Here is a 20411-nt window from a genome sequence, read left to right as displayed (position 1 = left end):
TTTTATGCCTGCCACTACTTGCTATCAATCATAATCGGTGCCCGGAAAACTCGTCCCGGGAAAACTCTCTCCGGAAAACTCGTCCCCTTTTGCTAGGTAGGAAAACTGGTCCCTTATTGAATAAATATTGACTGAAAACACATTTTATGATCGTTCTTGAAGGAGATATTGTTTTTTTAAAATAGACTATAGCCCCCCCCCCCCATATTTTCTAAAAATATTTTTAATTGTTTAATGTTTTTTTTTTTTTTTAAATAAAATCAATTAATGTTGTTTTTTTTTTTTAAAAATAAATTAGTTAATTAATTAATAAATTAAATAAATTAATGTTTTTTTATTTTTTTTAAATAAAATCGATTTTCTAAGTGTCCGTTTTCTACCTAACTGGTTTCACTTATTTTAAAGCGTTTATTATGTTCATACAAAGTTAATTACAAATTTTTTTTTGTTCTTATTTTAACGATGTTTTTTGGAGTCATAAAAACAATAATAAAAAACAAAACCAAAAAATTAAAAAACAGGGAGCGATTCGATTCTTAGTTACTTTTTTGTTTTGGTTTTTTAATTATGATAGTTTTTTTTGTTGTTATGTTTTTGTTTTCTCTCATACCAAATGCACTCATGCGTTATTTAAAATTATAATTTTATCAATTATCAACATTTATTGTCGTCCTGTCAAATTTTGCAAAAATTAACTAATAAATTAAAAGCAAAATATTTTTTGGACGCGAGAGATGCCATGTGCTAACAATCTCTCGTTAACTCATTTTTAATTTTTTAAATTTTTACTTCAAAATTCTAAAATCAATCATTAAGAGAAAATGTAATCACTAAATAAATTTATTAATCAATTTTATTGAAAACTCCGCTATCGATTATCAAGAATCTTTTTAATTTCATTTTTGTTGGTTGTTTTTCGGAAGGAGATATAGTTTTTACCCCCCCCCCTCTCTAAATTATATTTTAAAAAATATTAAAATTTATTATTTTCTTCTTAAAACCAAATCTCCCTCAGTAATTTCTTTAATTTTATATTTTTTAGCGATTATCAAGACCCCTAAGATGTGATATACCGGACATTATTTCTCGTTCTCACGTAACACTTTTGTTTGTTTTCTGTGTTTTTTTTTCTTTACCAAATAAACGATTCCAAATAAATTAAACAACAGTAAATAAGTAAATTCTTTTTTATATTAATATTAAAAAATAATATGTGGTCTTGTTTATGAACATAATAAACGCTTTAAAATAAGTGAAACCACTAAGAACTTAGCGAGTTAGATAGAAAACGGACACTTAGAAAATCGATTTTATTTTAAAAAAAAACAAAACATTAAACAAGAAAAAATATTTTTTTAAAATATTATGGGGGGAGCTATAGTCTATTTTAAAAAACAATATCTCCTTCAAGAACGATCATAAAATGTGTTTTCAATCGATATTGATTCAATAAGGACCAGTTTTTCTAACTAGCGAAAGGGGACCAGTTTTCCGGGGTCGAGTTTTCTGGAGACGAGTTTTCCCGGGACGAGTTTTCCTAAATTCATTATAATCAGGGGTTGTGTTTTTTTAGTCTCTTCTGAACATTTTAAAAATGATAGAAAAGCAGACTTTTATATCATAAAATATTTGCCGATTTTACATTTTGTTTTGGGGGGAGCTATTTTATTATTTTATATTTTATTTTACAAGATAGAATTCATGTTAAAATGAATAATCATTTAAATTCATGGTCGGAAACAGATTTCAAAAGGCATATTAAAAGTTGTTTATGCGTGATAATAATATTTTCTAAAGATTATGACGTGATGAACGTTTTGGAGTTACAATCAATTTATTATACAAAAATGATAGGGTAAAAATGGTGGTGCACAGTAAAAATAGTAACAATAAAAATGGCATTCTTAGCACTGCTGTCTTATGTCTAAATAGATGGGAGTCCGGCAGGCATATGTGATAACTGTAGGGGACTAGGATATATAAATACCCCAATCCCGTTACAAGAGAATAATGAAACGAATGTGGAATTGAAGGAGACCCAGACTCAGTTAATGGATAAGATAAACATGGTTTATTTGCTGTTGAAAGAAATGAATGTTTTAGTTAGGACATATCCGCGCGTATATAACCAATGTTCGTTGCAGGACTGGTGTTGTAGCAAGAAAGGAAATGTGTTTTCATCTCAAGTTCGGGTCACTATTGTTTGTTCGCGCGTGGGAAGAGAAATAATTGTTGTAGGAAAATTGAGAATAGTAGTCCAGCGTGTGTATGCATTGATAAGGAATTAACTTTTGTGGGGGTAGTATAATTAAACAAAGCGTACTTATCTTTTCAGACGACGGGGGTGGTAAGTGGCGGCCAGTCGTGCTACTTCGGTGATATGTGCCAAGCTTTTAACTGGAGAGCGACGACTACATTTATCAACCTAGCGGCGTGGCGTTTTTGCCTCCTGTGTTTTTCTTCTTTTTCTTCTTTGGTTTGTGTAAGATAGGCATTGTTAGAATTGAAGGCGTCTCGGCTCATAACGTGAGAGCGGAGTTGGCTTCAGTTCACGGGTGCCTTATTTCTTCTTCTTCTTCTTCTTCATCTCTTTAGGTCGGGTGGAAGAATGTCTGTGCGTTCACTGACGCAGCTAGGCGAATCTCTTTTTCTTTTCTTTTTCTTCTTCATTTCTTTAGGTCGGGTGGAAGACTGTCCGTGCGTTCACTGACGCAGCTAGGCGAGTCTCTCTTTTTCTTTTCTTTTTCTTCTTCATTTCTTTAGGTCGGGTGGAAGACTGTCCGTGCGTTCACTGACGCAGCTAAGCGAATCTCCCCTCTTTTCTTTCTGGTCCCTTCCTTTTATAGTCGTAAACCGGCTCCCAGCGGCTGTGATAATTTAGGCCTTTATTTTCGGCGGGGAGCTCTGCCATTGGTTCATAATTCTTTTATGGTTTCTTATTTTTCTTTTTCCAAACGGAAGCGATGCGTGGAGCCATGTGCAAACGACGATTTTTTATTTTGTCTCTTATACTGGAGACGTTAGCATCTGGTTGGCATGTTCCCACATAACCACGAACAGTAGTGATGGTTACTTGTGGAACTGCATCCTAGATGGTTTAAATTTTGGTGGGTTAATCTTTATCTTTTTCTCAAACATTTCAGCCTGTTTACTGTATTCGAATTTAGGAAAACTCGTCCCCGGAAAACTCGGTTTTGTTCATAAGGAACACTCGACATTACTTTTTTTTTAACTAAATAAACTCTTTAAAATAAGTTGAAAGACCAAAAACTTTCAAAGCGAGGTAGAAAACTAACTTAGAAAAATAAATTTAATTTTTTAAAACAACAGTAAAAAAGTAAAAATATTTTTTAAAAATATTATGGGATGTGTATTCTCTTTTAAAGACAATATCTTCTTCACAACGGTCATAAAATGTGTTTTTAATCGATATTTATTCAATAAGGGACCAGTTTTCCTACCTAGCAAAAGGGGACGAGTTTTTGGGGTTGAATTTTCCGGGTACGAGTTTTCCGGGACAAGTTTTCCGGGGACGAGTTTTCGTAAATTCGGTTTGGGATGTAGGAGAGTTGTACACACAGACAAACACTACTACTTTATATATATAGTATATTTTAAATTTTGTTACATTTCTATTTATCATTAACCCATTCTTAACATGAAGAGGGGACTTTTTACCTATTCTGTACTTTCATTTAATAAACAAACAAAAAAAAACCATAAAAATTGAATTTAATTTGAAAATTGCATGTAAATTTGACGTAAAAGGATTACAACTTTTGGACCAGACAACATTTTAAGAATATCTAACGAATTTTGTTTGTTTTAAATGTTAGCCATTGTTAAAAAGTAAAAGAAAAAAAACATATGCCCTACTACTAACTTTAAATAAGTTCAAGTGGTAAATGAAAAAAAACTTTAAAAAATTAAATAAAAGATATAAAAGGTGTCTGTGACGTGGATATGACAGGGCTATAATAGTCAAGGTGAGTTCATAGTCCCTATTTTTAAAACTTTAGGAGCCCCCTTCCCCCCGAATCTTTGAAAAATCGAAAATATTACACAAATTTAGGAAAACTAGTCTCCAAAAAAGTTGTATCCGGAAAACTCGTCCCCGGAAAACTCGTCCCCTTTTGCTAAAAACGAATTTAGGAAAACTCGACCCTGAAAAACTGGTCCCCTTTCGCTAGGTAGGAAAACTGGTCTCTTATTGAATAAATATCATTTGAAAAATATTTTATGATCGTTCTTGAAGGAGATATTGTTTTTTTTAATAGATTATAGCCCCCCCCCATAATATTTTTAAAAAATATTTTTACTTGTTTAATGTTGTTTTTTTTTTTAAATAAAATCGATTTTCTAAGTGTCCATTTTCTACCTAACTGGCTAAGTTCTTAGTGGTTTCACTTATTTTAAAGCGTTTATTATGTTCATAAACGAGACTGCATATTTCTTTTTATATTAATATAAAAAGAATTTACTTATTTACTGTTGTTTATAAAAGGGTAAAATCGATTTTTCTTCCTCGCCGACTATGGTGTCTGTTGTTTAATTTATTTGGAATCGTTTATTCGGTAAAGAAAAAAAAACACAGAGAACAAACAAAAAACATGTCGAGTGTTACGTGAGAACGAGAAATAATGTCCGGTATATCATATCTTAGGGGTCTTGATAATCGCTAAAAAATATAAAATTAAAGACATTACTGAGGGAGATTTGGTTTTAAGAAGAAAATAATAAATTTTAATATTTTTTAAAATATAATTTAGATAATTTAGCGAGGGGGGGGGGGTAAAAACTATATCTCCTTCCGAAAAACGACCAACAAAAATGAAATTAAAAAGATTCTTGATAATCAATAGCGGAGTTTTCAATAAAATTGATTAATAAATTTATTTAGTGATTACATTTTCTCTTAATGATTGATTTTAGAATTTTGAAGTAAAAATTTAAAAAATTAAAAATGAGTTAACGAGAGATTGTTAGCACATGGCATCTCTCGCGTCCAAAAAATATTTTGCTTTTAATTTATTAGTTAATTTTTGCAAAATTTGACAGGACGACAATAAATGTTGATAATTGATAAAATTATAATTTTAAATAACGCATGAGTGCATTTGGTATGAGAGAAAACAAAAACATAACAACAAAAAAAAACTATCATAATTAAAAAACCAAAACAAAAAAGTAACTAAGAATCGAATCGCTCCCTGTTTTTTAATTTTTGGTTTTGTTTTTTATTATTGTTTTTATGACTCCAAAAAACATCGTTAAAATAAGAACAAAAAAAAATTTGTAATTAACTTTGTATGAACATAATAAACGCTTTAAAATAAGTGAAACCACTAAGAACTTAGCCAGTTAGGTAGAAAACGGACACTTAGAAAATCGATTTTATTTAAAAAAAAAAAAAAAAAAACATTAAACAAGTAAACATATTTTTAAAAATATTGGGGGGGGGGCTATAGTCTATTTTAAAAAACAATATCTCCTTCAAGAACGATCATAAAATGTGTTTTCAATCGATATTTATTCAATAAGGGACCAGTTTTCCTACCTAGCAAAAGGGACGAGTTTTCCGGAGACGAGTTTTCCCGAGACGAGTTTTCTCGAGACGAGTTTTCCGGGCACCGCTAAAAACTCCTCCCCTTATTGAATAAATATCGATTGAAAACACATTTTATGACCGTTCTTCAAGAAGATATTGTCTTTAAAAGAAAATACACATCTCATAATATTTTTAAAAAATATTTTTACTTGTTTACTGTTGTTTTAAAAAATTAAATTAATTTTACTAAGATTTCGTTTTCTACCTAGCTTTGAAAGTTTGGGGTCTTTCAACTTATTTTAAAGAGTTTATTTAGTTAAAAAAAAAAAAAAAAAAAGTTATGTCGGGTGTTACTTATGAACAAAAAATATCGGACATATCACGTTTTAGTAGTATAATTGTTCAAAAATAGAAAATTAAAGAAAATATTAAGGTAGATATAGTTTTAAATGGGTGGCATCTCTCGCGCCAAAAAAATATTTCGCTTTTGATTTATTAGTTAATTTTTGCAAAATTTGACAGGACGACAATAAATGTTGATAATTGATAGAATTATAATTTTAAATAACGCATGAGTGCATTGCATTTGGTATGAGAGAAAATGAAAACATAAAACAAAAAACTATCATAATTAAAAAACCAAAACAAAAAAGTAACGCTCCCAGTTTTTAATTTTTTTGTTTTGTTTTTTTATTATTGTTTTTATGACTCCAAAAAACATCGTTAAAATAAGAACCAAAAAGTTTTAAATTAACTTTGTATGAACATAATAAACGCTTTAAAATAAGTGAAACCACTAAGAACTTAGCCAGTTAGGTAGAAAAAAAAACAAAAAAAAAACATTAAACAAATAAAAATATTTTTTAAAAATATTATGGGGGGGGGGCTATAGTCTATTTTAAAAAGCAATATCTCCTTCAAGAACGATCATAAAATGTGTTTTCAATCGATATTTATTCAATACGGGACCAGTTTTCCTACCTAGCGAAAGGGGACGAGTTTTCCCGAGACGAGTTTTCCCGAGACGAGTTTTCCCGGGACGAGTTTTCCTAAAATCAGTTTTAAAACGACCCCCCCTCAAAGAAAATAAATTTGTATATTTTTAGGTAATATTGCACATCCCATAATATTTTTAAGAATATTTTTACATGTTTATTGTTTTTAAAAAATTAAATTGATTTTTCTAAGTTTTCGTTTTCTAACTAGCTTTGTAAGTTTTTGGTGTTTAAACTTATTTTAAAGAGTTTATTTAGTTAAAAAGAAATACAAATAATGTCGCACTCAACATTACTTGGTAAATAATTTTTAACAAAAAAAATGTCCGAAAATTTAAGAGAATACTGAGGTAGATATAGTTTTAAAACGAGCCTCCCCCACCTCCAAAAGAAAATAAATTTGTATATTTTTAAGTACTGCACAAGTACCCCTGAAATGACTTTTAAACGATACCCTCCCCTCCTGATGTTAAGAATGGCTTTCGAAATAATAACGTTATTATTTCAGCGCGGTACCAAAATTACATAAGACCGTGTTTTCTTTTTTGTTGTTTTGTAATAACACAAGAATTATTTAAACTAAATTAATTCTTCTAAATAAAATAATTGCTTTCTTTGATAATACATGTTTTGTTTCTTTATTTTTGTTTCATAATGACACAAAAAGTGTTAAAACTAGAGTATTTTTAAAATAAATATTTGGTTTCGTTTTTCGTATCTTGCCTCCGTGATCAAGTTTATTTTTTTTAAGCAAGAGTTAAAAAGAATTTTTTTAAATATTATGGGATGTGTATTCTCTTTTAAAGACAATATCTCCTTCAAGAACGGTAATAAAATGTGTTTTCAATTTTCTTTTTTGTGATGGAAGATAAATTCTATGCATTATTTATTAGGAAGTGGGGGGGGGCGGTACATTCTACCTTTAAAAGAGATTGTGTGGTTTTATGATTTTGTTGTTAAGGTTAATGGTAAAAATACTTTAGTTAACTGCCCGAAAAAGAATGCTTCAGAAATGAGGGATCATTTTAGGTTAGGTTTATATGTGCAACTAATCCTCCACTCTAAATTCTGAAGTATTTTTTCTTTCTGTGCATTTACACGTAATTGCTTAAAAAAGTATTTTTGAAATATTAGAAATGTTGAATACATTTTTGACATGAAGATTTGCTAAGCATCAAAAGATTGAAAGTTTTGCAAGCTTTTTACCTCAATAATTTTATAAATAGAAATTAACATATCAACTATTATTTATAGTGTCATAACAATTTTTACCAAGTAATTAAATGATTTATCGTACTATAATAATTTTTACTAAGTGATAAAATATTTATTCAAAAATAATAATTTAAAAACATGGAGGTGTGAGCACCTATCTCTTACTGAAAACGATAATGGATTTAGGTAAAAATAACAAAAGTGGATAAAAAAATGACAAAAGGAAAAGTATCTAGATGAATATCTTACAATGAGTTTATTAAAATTTTGAATACAATATAAAGGGAAAACATGAGAAGTTTGTCAAATTAAAATTAAAAAAATATTCAGCTAAAGCTTCACCTTTTTTTTAAAACTTGGGAGTCACCATGTGTCAAGTTCTGAAGGCCACTTTAGGATAAGGGTTAATGAATGTATAGTGGTAGTATACTCCATTTTAGGATGTACCTGGCTCTTATACAGATAGAGGATTGCATCGGCAGTGAGTTACTTACTGGAGCAGTAGAATGATCCAAGCATTTTTCCTTGGCAGCAGATTTGATGTATGTGCCATTTCAGATCAAGAGTGAAGGCTAGTCAAGAGATAGAGCTTCCTCAAGATGAGAGCCATTCATTTCAGGTGAGGCACGATGGGGGTTAAAGCGATTATGATGAAAGGAGAGATGTTTGGTTTCGATCCATTAAAATTAACCAACCACCTTTTTCCCCATTGGACCACATTCTCAAGATCAGAAGAGAAAATCAGAAAGATTTTGGTTATAGCTGGCCTTTAAAGTGTTGCTCTAGATTGTGGTGTCATCTGCATAAATGTCTATGAATGATCTCGATTTAAGAATGTGATTTGGGAGATCATTAATGAAGATCAAAAGAGACTTGGGCCCAGGATGAAACCTTGAGGGACGCCAGCTTTAACACTATGTTTCTGATTTTTGTCCATCAACGACTACTCTTATAAGAAAGAAAGGATTTAATAATTGAGATAACATTTCCAGCTATTCCATAGCTGGCAGTCATGTGAAGTAAACCTTTATACCAAACTCTATCAAAAACCTGTGATATGTCAAGAGCTATTGCTCTAAAAATTAAGCCCCTATCAAGAGATTCACTAAGCCTGTATGATATAACAGTTAGCACATCAGCTCACAGAACAGAAACCATATTGCAGGTCACTGAGCAGGTTATTCGGGGGGGGGGGGGGTCTGCCTTTTTCTTTGCTCTGTTAAAAGTCCACGGGCTGCTCCACTCATTCCATAGATATATGTATACTTGTATCAATCCCCTTGAATGGATTATAATCTGCCCTTTTCAGTGATGTTGGAAAAATGTTACCCTTTTCCAATGCCGACATTCCATTGAATGAACTTGGGTGCACTGTGGCTTATAATATGCCACCATGGTTCGCTTGCGGGGTTGTATATAAGATCTTTGCCTATTCATGTCCATACAGCATGCCCACAATTTTCAACTGATTATTCTGAAAATTGTCACCTCATGGCTTTTCCATGCCCGCCAAAATTGATTTAACTAATTTGTTTCGTTCCCCTCTCCTTGTCCTTGGGACAATGTTTGGCATGGGGCAATCTATGTGATAATGGGAAAGAGTGGATCATTTGTTTGCTTCGCTTCCTGTTGTCTTAGCGCATGAGTGTTAATTGCATAGGTGTTGTCCGTCTATTGAATATCTGTTCATTTCTCTATAAAAAGGGGGAGTATCTCCTTCTGCAGTATAGACCTGCTTTCCTACCACAATATCCGGGGTTTTTTTTACCAAATTTTTGTACCTCTATCTATCGTAAAACAAATCTGTTGCATCCGTAATACATCAGACTTCTCATAGGTTTTAGTTTTTTTGATAAACAAGACCGGAAGTTGCTATCAAATGGACTGTTTCTAGTTTTAAATTTGATTTTAACTGAATTGTTAAGAATAACAATCTCTTTTTTTTGTTGCAAGAAAATTAAAAGCAGTGCCCGCCAGCGCTTAAATCATTGAATTAAGTTTCTATTGTCAAGACTAAAAAACAAGATAAGATTAGATAAATATGGCAGCAGTAAATTTTTATTCAGGCCTTTTTTCTTTATATATTATATTTATTATAATTATTTTTTCAATGCTCCTAAAGAATTTGAACCTAAACCTAAACTTAGGTTATGGTTAGTTTAGAGTTAGTGTTAAAAAAAAAAAGTTAAAATTCTGTAGACGTTGCTTTTTTGGATTATTTTCTTGTTTACAGTGCCTGAAAGATTTGTCCACAGAAGATTCGGCCACTTTTGTTACGTAGGAAAATTGGTCCATTTATATATCTATATATATAAAAGACATTTATATATCTATATATATAAAAGACATTTATATATCTATATATATAAAAGACATTTATATATCTACTAGCAATCGGTGCCCGGCTTTGCCCAGGTGTTTTGAAGTGTATGCTGAGGAAAAAAAAAAACGGTCAATTTTTTTAAACTTTGACTCCTATTATGACCTCTTAACATTTATTGTTTAGGGATCAAGTAAAGTTAATAAGTTAGATCCATGTCCAAGAAATCTATATATATAAAATATCACGTGTTCAGACCTTAAATTGTAGGAGGAGTTTGGTAGAGTTCTCAAAGGTCTAATTGTTGAATATTGACCACTTAATCGCCAAATTTATGTCGAAAACCTATCACATCGATTTTCCCAAATCTCAGTACCCTGTATATCAAATTTCGAATCTGTAGGCTTAAAATTGACAGTTTTAGCGTAGGGAAATGCACACAGACGCACAGACACACACAGACACTATCACTTATACATATATATAAACATAAACATCATATATTTAAGGATAATAGTATGCCATATAAATAACGAAAGACCATTATTTACTGAAGTGAAAGGAAAACCCGGGGGAACTTTACCCAAAAATAAATCTATATTTTTTTGTGTATATTGATAGTCTGGTACTTATACAGTTTAGTGACGACATTAAAAAATGGAAATATTGAAAAAAAAATTTTATTGTACGTAACTGTTATAGACTGAAGTTCTCCGAAAAAAAATTTCACTTCATTTGATCAAGTAGTTTTTTTTTAACAGCGAAAAACAATGATTTATCACGGCTACGTCAACGTGGCCATTTTGGAAATGTTATTGTAGGCCCAGAAATTCCCCAAGGGCAGGTAACTGCCGTACATAGCAGAATACCTCCATTTTAGGCCAATCTAGCCCTTTTTCCCCCTACCAGAATGAGATTTTTTTTTTTTGCGAAGACAGATGCCATTTTTGGGGTGTTTTTTTTTTTTTCTAATTTGTAACAGAAGTAAATAAACGAAGTTTCGAAGTTATCCATGCGTGTCCAACTGAGCATGTTTCGAAAATAATCTCGTATAAAAATTCTACAATTCTTTGCATTCTTCAATTTCTTTGCATATTCAATAGTATTCTTATTTAAAAAAAAAAAAACGCAAAAAAATTGCAGATTTAAAAAAAAAAGAAAAAAAACGTAAAAAAATTGCAGATGTGTTGTGCGCATCTCAATATGGCGAGAAAAAAAGGCTAGATTGCGAAATTTGGCCTAAAATGGAGGTATTCTGCTCGGTATATTTCCAAAATGGCCACGTTGACGTAGCCGTGATAAATCATTGTTTTTCGCTGTAACAAAAAAAAAAACTACTTGATCAAATGAAGTGAAATTTTTTTTTCGGAGAACTTCAGTCTATAACAGTTACGTACAATAAATTTTTTTTTCAATATTTCCATTTTTTAATGTCGTCACTAAACTATAAGTATCGATAGTCTTATCAACACCCCTTTTTTCTATTTATTTAAAAAGAAAATACATCTTTATACAAATTCCCTATTAGTTTCTTTTTCGGTTCTCTTATACGATGATCATATTTATTTAACTATTACGTGTAATTATATTCATACAGATATTCTATATGATTTATATTTGCGTAATATTTGCGTAGAAATGAAGAAAATAAAATTTACTGTGTATTTATCGTGTTGCCATAACAACGTGACGTAGCCAAGGACGGTAGTGGACGTGAGTGTGTGTGCGTGTGTGCGCGTGTTTTCGTGCTGTATTGTTTGTAGTAGTAGTAGTAGTACTAATAATCTGTCCAGCGTTTGCTTTCTTGTTTTGTGAATGGCGGACGTTGAGTCGGAGGTTGGATTGTGAAGTTTCGTATTTTGTAATTTGTAAATGGCAAGTTAGACAAAAATTAAACCCTTCCAAGATGGACAATAAATAAGACCAAAATATTTTATGGTAAAGTTAAGAGCGTAAGAACTATACTTTTTTAGGAGATGTGATTATTGGATTAACCAATCAGAAATCGTCTGTGGCACATCTCTGTTTTTATAGATATATAGATATATATAAAAGACAAAAGCAGCACGCGCATTTTTGTATGTCCAGCAAAGGCTTTGGGGGGGGTACTATTTCTTAGAACTGTTTATATACCTCCTAGATCATAATACCTATGATTTGTGAATGGACGTTGTGTCTAGATTTATTGTGATTGACTTTTATAAGATTTGCGCTTTTCTGTTCTGTCACATTTGTTCAGCTTTTTAGTAACTGAAACAATGTTTCTTCCTCGGCTTTCCTGCCGAGGATCTCCAGAAAGTAAATCAGCTTTGATCGATGCGGTGAAAATCATCATACAATTACTATTCCTTTGGACACTCTCCTTTTTTATGGGAAGCTGGTTTTCCCCCAATATCTTAGGGAAACAAAACAAAACCAAAAAAACTGCCTTGCAGCCAAAGTTAAATGCAGGATTTCATTCCCCTATGGTGTGATGTTTGACCTCATTAAATTTATGCACATGTCAGTTAACTTTTTAATCGTTTAATTTCAACCATTTTCACATCTCTGCCTTCTTGGTGTTGTGGTAAGTTATCAGACTCTTTTTTTTTTAACTTTTGCTTCTAGGATTCGGGTTCAAGCCTACCTACCTACCAAAACTTCTTTTTTTACACCTACAAACACCTGGGCAATGCTGGGCACCTCCTGCTAGTCTATATATATAAAAGCGAAAATGTGTGTATGTATGTATGTTCGCTTTTTGTGTATGTCCACAAAAGGATTTTTTTCGGCGGCTTCTCGAGGCTGTCGCTCAATTTTAAAACTTTTTATATCACGTCGAAATCATAATATCTATGAGTTATGAACGGGCGTCGCCCGTCTATTTAATTTGGCCAACTTTGAAACGTTAAATATTCGACATTTTGGAATCACAGCATGTTTGCTTTCGTTTTTCGGTATAAAAAAAGCGAAACTCGATTCGAATCCTGGCCCACAGCCAGTGGTCTCTAGAAAGCTATGTAACGCTTGGTCAATGTCGGCTTACCGTCATCATATCAGACAGTTGCTTTCATTTCGAGACAGGCCACTCCCCTAATAAATGGAGGAGCTGTTTTTCCCCAAAGTTAGGTAAAAACAAACAAACCGGGTTATTGACCTCATTAAAAACTGTCCCACAGAAAATGTTCACTGCTGAATAGCTATTGCTTAGGTCGTCGTCGTAACGCTTGCACAAAATGTTAACTCTACGACTTCCACTTGATGTTATTTACTGTGGGCACCTGTCAATTCTCTTAATTAAATAAATTCAAACTTCCTTCAGTAACTCATTCTTGCTGGCCGAGCGGTTAACGTGTCATGTGTTTCTCACATTTTATTTTCCAACTTCGCCTCAGGGCTTCGAGTTTGATTCTACCTAATTACTAACCCCCCCCTCCCCAATCCTGTGTTTCTTTTTGATTTAAGAGCACACACACCTCAAAACACCCGGGCAACACTGGGTACCCCCACTAGTATATATATAAAGGGTAAATTGTGTGTGTGTATGTGTGTGTGCCTCATAAAATCTTTTGACAGAGGCGACGGATTCTCACACACACATGCGTGCACACACACACTAACAGAAAGTTGAGATTCATATAAAAGATGGCTAAGTAAAATATTATGCTTTGATTAGTCATAAACTGTGGATTTCTTAGTAAAATAAAAAACTACTTTATCAATTTGTGTGATATTTTTTAATTGGACATCTTTGTTTCATTGAGTGTTCTGTAAGAACAAGAAAAAATGTCCAGCATGTAAGAATCACATCTTAAGAGTCCTGATAATCACTGAAAAATAGAAATTTAAACAAAATATTGAGGGAGATACAGTTTTTTTTAATCTATGGGCAGTTCCTGCAGGAAATCTGAATTTAGCCATGATCACAGACTTTTTATGTTGGTTGTGATTAGCCCCTATTTAAAAAAAAAAAAAAAAAAAGAAGCATAATCCCCACCTCTATCAGTGTAAATGTCTATTTAAAAATATTTATAAAAAATTGTGGGAAGGGGGCTTAGCTATATTTTAAACTAAGGGGATGGGAACTTAGCCAACACTTCTCAAACAGTCCTAATTTTCTGTTGTCTAAGTTCCATTTTTACCTATTTATCAACTTTTGCCATTTTTACTGAGCACCATAAGTAATAGGCAGAAAAGTAAATTTTAACACTTTTTGGCATCAGTAGCAATACAAATCTTGAATGGGCAAAGTAAAATCTTTTTGTGAATTATAAAAATAATTTAAAAAAATATGTTTTCATTCAATTATATTTTGTAACATATATTTTTATAAATATTTTAATTTAAATCATTTTTTATAGATCATTAAAAGTGTTTAGTTTGTTTCAGCCAATATACACTTCGTTCTACTAATAACCTTCAATTATGTCACCATCTAGTAAATTTATCAATCATACAAGCTTATTTACTCATTTACAAAGCGTTTTTTTTTTTTTTAGATTTTGTGCATAATACTAAATTTTAATTCCATAAGGTTCATCATGTCATAATCTTGAAAAAAAAAATTATTTTGGCCTGTAAACAATTTTTTTCATGCAATTTTCTTTGACCTGAATCTAAACATTTGTGTAGTATCTGTTGCTGATATTACACTTCATCTTTTCTGTTTAAAACATCATAAGAACAATATTGGATATTTTGCAAAACCTGGATTTATATCCATAAAGTTGTAACATAATTGAAAAATATAAGATTTCAATCTCCTGAATTATATTATAAAATAAACTTTTAAAAGCTTTTCAATAAACAAACAATTTATTTACAATAAAATGTTTAAAATATTCAATAAAATGCAAATTTTATTGATTAAATTTGATTAAAAAAGAATTAGTTAAAGTTAATGTGTACTAGTGTGTTGGAATTTTGAAAAATACACAGTAAATAGATGACTACGACAACATCTGCATACTGAATTCAAGAGTCCAATTGATTTGCCAATTGAAATATTTCCACTTAATTCTTTTTAATTTTAAATGAATGATTTAATTTTTATTGAGAGGAATATTAAAAAATATATACATTTAAATAAAAATATATACATTTACATAAAAAATATATACATTTAAATATGGTGCTAGAATGGTTTATTCTAGAAGAATTAACCATATTAAATTGGCATTTTCTATCACTGGCACTATGTTTCAAAATGTGAAATTTACAGTTTTAGAATTTACGTTTAAAAACAAATGTCTTAACTAACTTGCTAGGTTAAATTATAAATTATATAGGAGAGCTTTCTCTCCTATATAAAAATAAAAATGCACACTTATTTTTTTACTATCAAATTCAGTGTAAATACATGTGTGGTTCTTGTTATTATTATCATCATCATTATTATTATTATCACTGGGTAATCATCAAATAATACTGATAATAACTAGTGGTATTCAACAACTACTCTCTACCTCTTCTGATAACCTTTTCAAATAACTTTGCATTATCACAACAGCCGATACTATTGATTTCTGACGCAACAACCAATGGTCTTTATTATTATTATTCTTGGTATTTTATTTGTACTCACTAGGAGTTCTCACACAGGTCATCATTAAAGAGTACTCACTGATAGTAACTGGTGTTTGGGTTACAACAAGTCAACCCAGATTGCCACTATTCTCTGTCTCTTCTGATAACCTTTGCATTATTGCAACAGCCGATTACCACTGATTTTTCGTTGTCAACAATCATTGGATTTAATAAGTATTATTATTATCATTATTAGCACATGCACTCTCACATATCAATAATATCAACATTAATTAATAGTGATGAAGAGTGACATGTATTTTCTCTAGAAAAATATTATTTTAAAAAAATGCTGAAATTTTTAATTTAAAATACTTCATTTTACATTATCTATTGTATGAAGAAGGATTAAAATAACATTCTCAAACAGTAAAAACGAAAACATCATCTGACAAATGTATAGTTTTCTCTATTTTTGAGGTGATAATATCAATATAATAATTAGATGGTTGTACGGCTACATAATATTTCTGATTATACCTCTGTATGTGTCTAGACCTTTTTACAACAATTATCTTACTTTTTTGTCAATGTGTTATGTTATTCTAAGAAGAAAGATAGTTTAGATGGATATAATGGATTTTGTAAAAATATAAGTGCTTTCAATTAAAGTACTCTTTTACACCAAAATTCAAGATTATTTATTTTTTCGTTTTAGAATCAAATTTTGACATACTAATAAAAAAGTTTATAAATATTTGCACTATAAAAAATGTCTTTTTCTCGATTACAAGATTATTATTAGATTTATTATGTTTTTCATGCATGTTATTAAAATGAAAATAATTTATTTTTGCAGAGGGAAGAACTGATGCTATTCAAGTAGTGGGAGCTAAAGGATATCCACCAACCAAAGATTATAAAGTAATTCTGTTTCCTTTAATATATTTTACTTACATCCTAAAAAGTTATAATAGTATTTAAATCCTAAAAATATTGATGTGTGCATTTAGATTTGCTTCTTTATTTATGATGGCACTGCATTTATGAACGAGACACGTTTGAATACAAATATTATTAACTGGGCATGAAAAAAAGCATCTCAAAGTTAAAACCTTACTTAAGCATGGCAAGATAAGCCAATCTTGAGTATTATGTACTTTTAGTTATGAGATTATTGGACTGGAATTACATCAGGATGAAGAAGAGTTATGTCTGGCTATATCTGATTGGAATTGAATGTTAAATAAGAAAGGTGCCAATATCTTGCAAGAAAAAACCCAATATCTCCACTAAAATATGAATCAACTTTATTCAAAGGAAATATTCAGAGATTAGTTAGAATATCTGGAGTAGAAAGGGCATGTCTAAATCCATATTGTTGGTCAGAAAAAAGATTATTATCTATGAGGTGGCAAACTAGTGCTTGATTGATTAAGAACTCAAAGATTTTGGTGAAGGAGGAGGCTAATAAGGCAATAATTTAGTGTTTCAGTTCTTTCGCCAGAATTCTTAAAAACTGGAAGCCGTTTTCCAGCAGTCAGGAAAGCAAGATTTGATAAGGAATTTGTTGCAGAGTTTCGAGAGAACTAGGCAACCTCAGCAGAGCAATTTTTGATGCCTTCTCTTAGTTGCAGTTATTTCACTCTTACAATTATTTCTAGCTTCTATATACTTTTGCCTATTTGTATTGGATTTATGTTGGATAAGCCTGTGGTATGCATGGTGCCTTTGAGCGATAGCTGTTTAAGAAGAAGTAACCATTGGAGGGGGGGGTCTAAAGAACTTCCATGTAGGAACATGTGTTTCAATTGCTGCTTTAAACCATATAGTAGCCTCATTTGCACACAATTCTGTAGGAAGAGAAAAGATATTACTCCACGGAGCATCTCTGATGTGATCCCTAATGGCTTTCGGTACTTCTGTACTTTGTTTTTCCATGAGTTGCACTTGGCAATGCTCAGCGAAAAATGGAAAACGCCAGATTATAATGAGTGAGTCAAGAAAAAAATAACCACTGTACTATAACGAGCGAATGCAAGTATAAAAAAAAAACTTAAAGAAAGAAACAAAAACAGAAACCTACCATAAGAATTACAAACATTTTACTGTTTTATTATCTTTTTAGGGAATTGTTTTTCTTTTATGGGAGGTTGGGAGGAGTAATAATGATTTTTATTTTTTTTTTTCAAAGAAAAGTTTTGGGCAGTCGACGATTGCAGTTTTTATTTATGCATTTTTGTTTTTTCCAGCAAAAAAATATCTCCACATGAGTTGTGGTAGCCCTAGTCATAGGGTTCACAAAATGAAGTCTGTGGTTAAATTTAAGATGTTTATACCCTTCTGATCCAACTTTGCAGTACACTTTCCAGCAATTGGAAACTATCATAGTCCCCAGCAGTGTGTATTTTTTTTTATTAACAGAAGGCTTTCTGATTTACGGTCTGGGACTGTGACAAGAAGACCCTCCTTTTTAGTAGAGTCATATCCCTTCAAAGAGCCAGAGCAGTTCGACAACCCTCCCAACATTATGTTTTCGTCTATTGAAAACAGACTCATCAACTTCCACTGTGTGCCCTGGGCCTCTGATCTGCTGGGGATTCCTAAGGAAATAGTCTTGGCAAATATTCTTCAAATGTTGTAAATATAATTATATATGATGTAGATATAATTATATATGTTGTATATATAATTATATATTTTGTAGATATAATTATATATGATGTAGATATAATCATATATGATGTAGATATAATTATATATGATGTAGATATAATCATATATGATGTAGATATAATTATATATGATGTAAATATAATTATATATGATGTAAATATAATTATATATGATGTAAATATAATTATATATGATGTAGATATAATTATATATGATGTAAATATAATTATATATGATGTAAATATAATTGTATATGATGTAAATATAATTGTATATGATGTAAATATAATTATATATGATGTAGATATAATTATATATGATATAAATATAATTATATATGATATAAATATAATTATAGATGACGTAGATATAAACTTTTATACTTTTTACATATGTTACAACAAAACACTCTTTTAATTCTTCTAATTATATTTTCTTGTAAATATTTTTATCATGATAGAACATAACGTTCTTTGACTAGAACTATATCAATATCTAGAATTATATCAGTATCTAGAACTATATCAATAAATAGAACTATATTAATATCTGGAACTATATGTCATTATTTTTTTTAATTGTCTTTGTAGGTTACTGCAACTTATGCTGATGGTTACCGTGCTACAGCAGTTGCATGTGTTGGAGGGCCTCGCAGTGAAGAAAAAGCAAGAAAAACTGCTAATGCTCTTTTGGAAAGGTAAAACAAAAGATCGTAACCTTCATTATAACAAAGCCTTTTTTTTTTTTTAAGTTAAATAAATGCTGGTCAGTACAAAACTTTAACTGAAAAGAATTTAAACTGATGTTTAGTAGGGGAATATTATCACAATATAATTGACATAAACATTAAAAACGAGGATAAACACTCCATATCAGCATAATCATCCTAAGATAATATAATTTTGCTGAAAACACATTTCCTGGGCATAGAGGCTACCTTTAGGATGAACAGGTTACACTGGTATGGTCATGTGGAGTATTTGTTCTCCTGGATAAACCACTGTAGAAGCATGAATGTCTTAAATCACAGAAAACTTGGTCGACCAGGAAAACTTGGAAGCAAGTAAAGAATTGAATCTGGAGACATTTGACTAATTGAACCATGATAAGTGGAACTGAAACATTTTGTCTCCAAAGAAGGAAAAAGTGACATTGAATAAGTAAAAGAAAAATCATGATGACTGCCATCACTTTGGTGGTCAGCATCCATGAGCATGCACACATCTCTTTATGCCAGCTTTAGTCGCACAGATTGTTCTGCAGATAGTGCATATGAAAGACTTTTGAATATGCTTAACATTTATCCAATCTTTGAGCACTATCTCTTCTGTTTGGTTGCTCACTTGTAACTCTGTCACAAAATGCATTTTTTGCTGGTCTTTGAAGGAAAAAATCATCATAATCAGTTGCATTTGAAATATTAGTCAAACACTTGGTTAAAGAACTTCCTCACAGAGCTTATAAATATATAATCTACCTATATAAATATATAAGTTATCTATTTTATAAGTATATAAATTATCTACTATACAAATGTATAAGTTATGTACTATATAAATATATGTTGTCTACTATATAAATATATATCTGTTATATAAGTTATCTATTATATAAGTATATAAGTTATTTACTATATGAATATATAAGTTATGTACTATATAAATATATAAGTTATCTACTATAGAGTCTACATAGTGTTTTCTGACTACCTGTTTCAAAATAAAATTTCTGACTCTTGTTAACAAGCATCATAACCATCTTATATATTTAAATCTTATTTTTTACAGGTGCAGAAGTTGGTTCAAAAGATTAAATTTGGGTGATTTTAGTAAAGTTAACATAGAAATTTTGGGATCAGAAACTGAACAACCTTTCTCACAGGTTAAGTAATATTTTATTTTGCAGGTTTACCTATTGTGTAATCGGAAAATGCTATGTCTAATTGTTAATGCTTATTAGCTCCTGCCACAGATTGCCAATCCTAAATTGAAGTTCCATGTTTTCAGCACTAAATGTGATATATATAGAAAGAGATATAACTGTCTCTTAAGAGCAACATTTTACATTCAAAAATACAATAAGCTGTTGTAGAATCATAGACGATTTTACCTAATTGTGTTCCTCTGCTAACCAAATGTCTGATACTTAGAAG

General features: G+C 30.8%; 1 protein-coding gene across 2 annotated transcripts in view; it reads left to right on the top strand.

The window, feature by feature from the left end:
- LOC145268211 (uncharacterized) overlaps positions 1-20411 on the top strand; it is a 227321-nt gene that overhangs the window by 180239 nt on the left and 26671 nt on the right. For both annotated transcript variants that reach the window (XM_080123510.1, XM_080123511.1), the window contains exons 11-13: positions 16443-16507; positions 18850-18956; positions 20047-20140. In XM_080123510.1, coding sequence (XP_079979636.1) covers positions 16443-16507; positions 18850-18956; positions 20047-20140 — 266 coding nt within the window. The remainder of the gene's footprint in view (positions 1-16442; positions 16508-18849; positions 18957-20046; positions 20141-20411) is intronic.

The sequence above is a fragment of the Euprymna scolopes genome, chromosome 43 (genome assembly GCF_053919585.1).
Source record: "Euprymna scolopes isolate OS-2025 chromosome 43, ASM5391958v1, whole genome shotgun sequence".
Taxonomy (NCBI): Eukaryota; Metazoa; Mollusca; class Cephalopoda; order Sepiida; family Sepiolidae; genus Euprymna; species Euprymna scolopes.
This window is presented reverse-complemented; position numbering and strand designations above follow the sequence as displayed.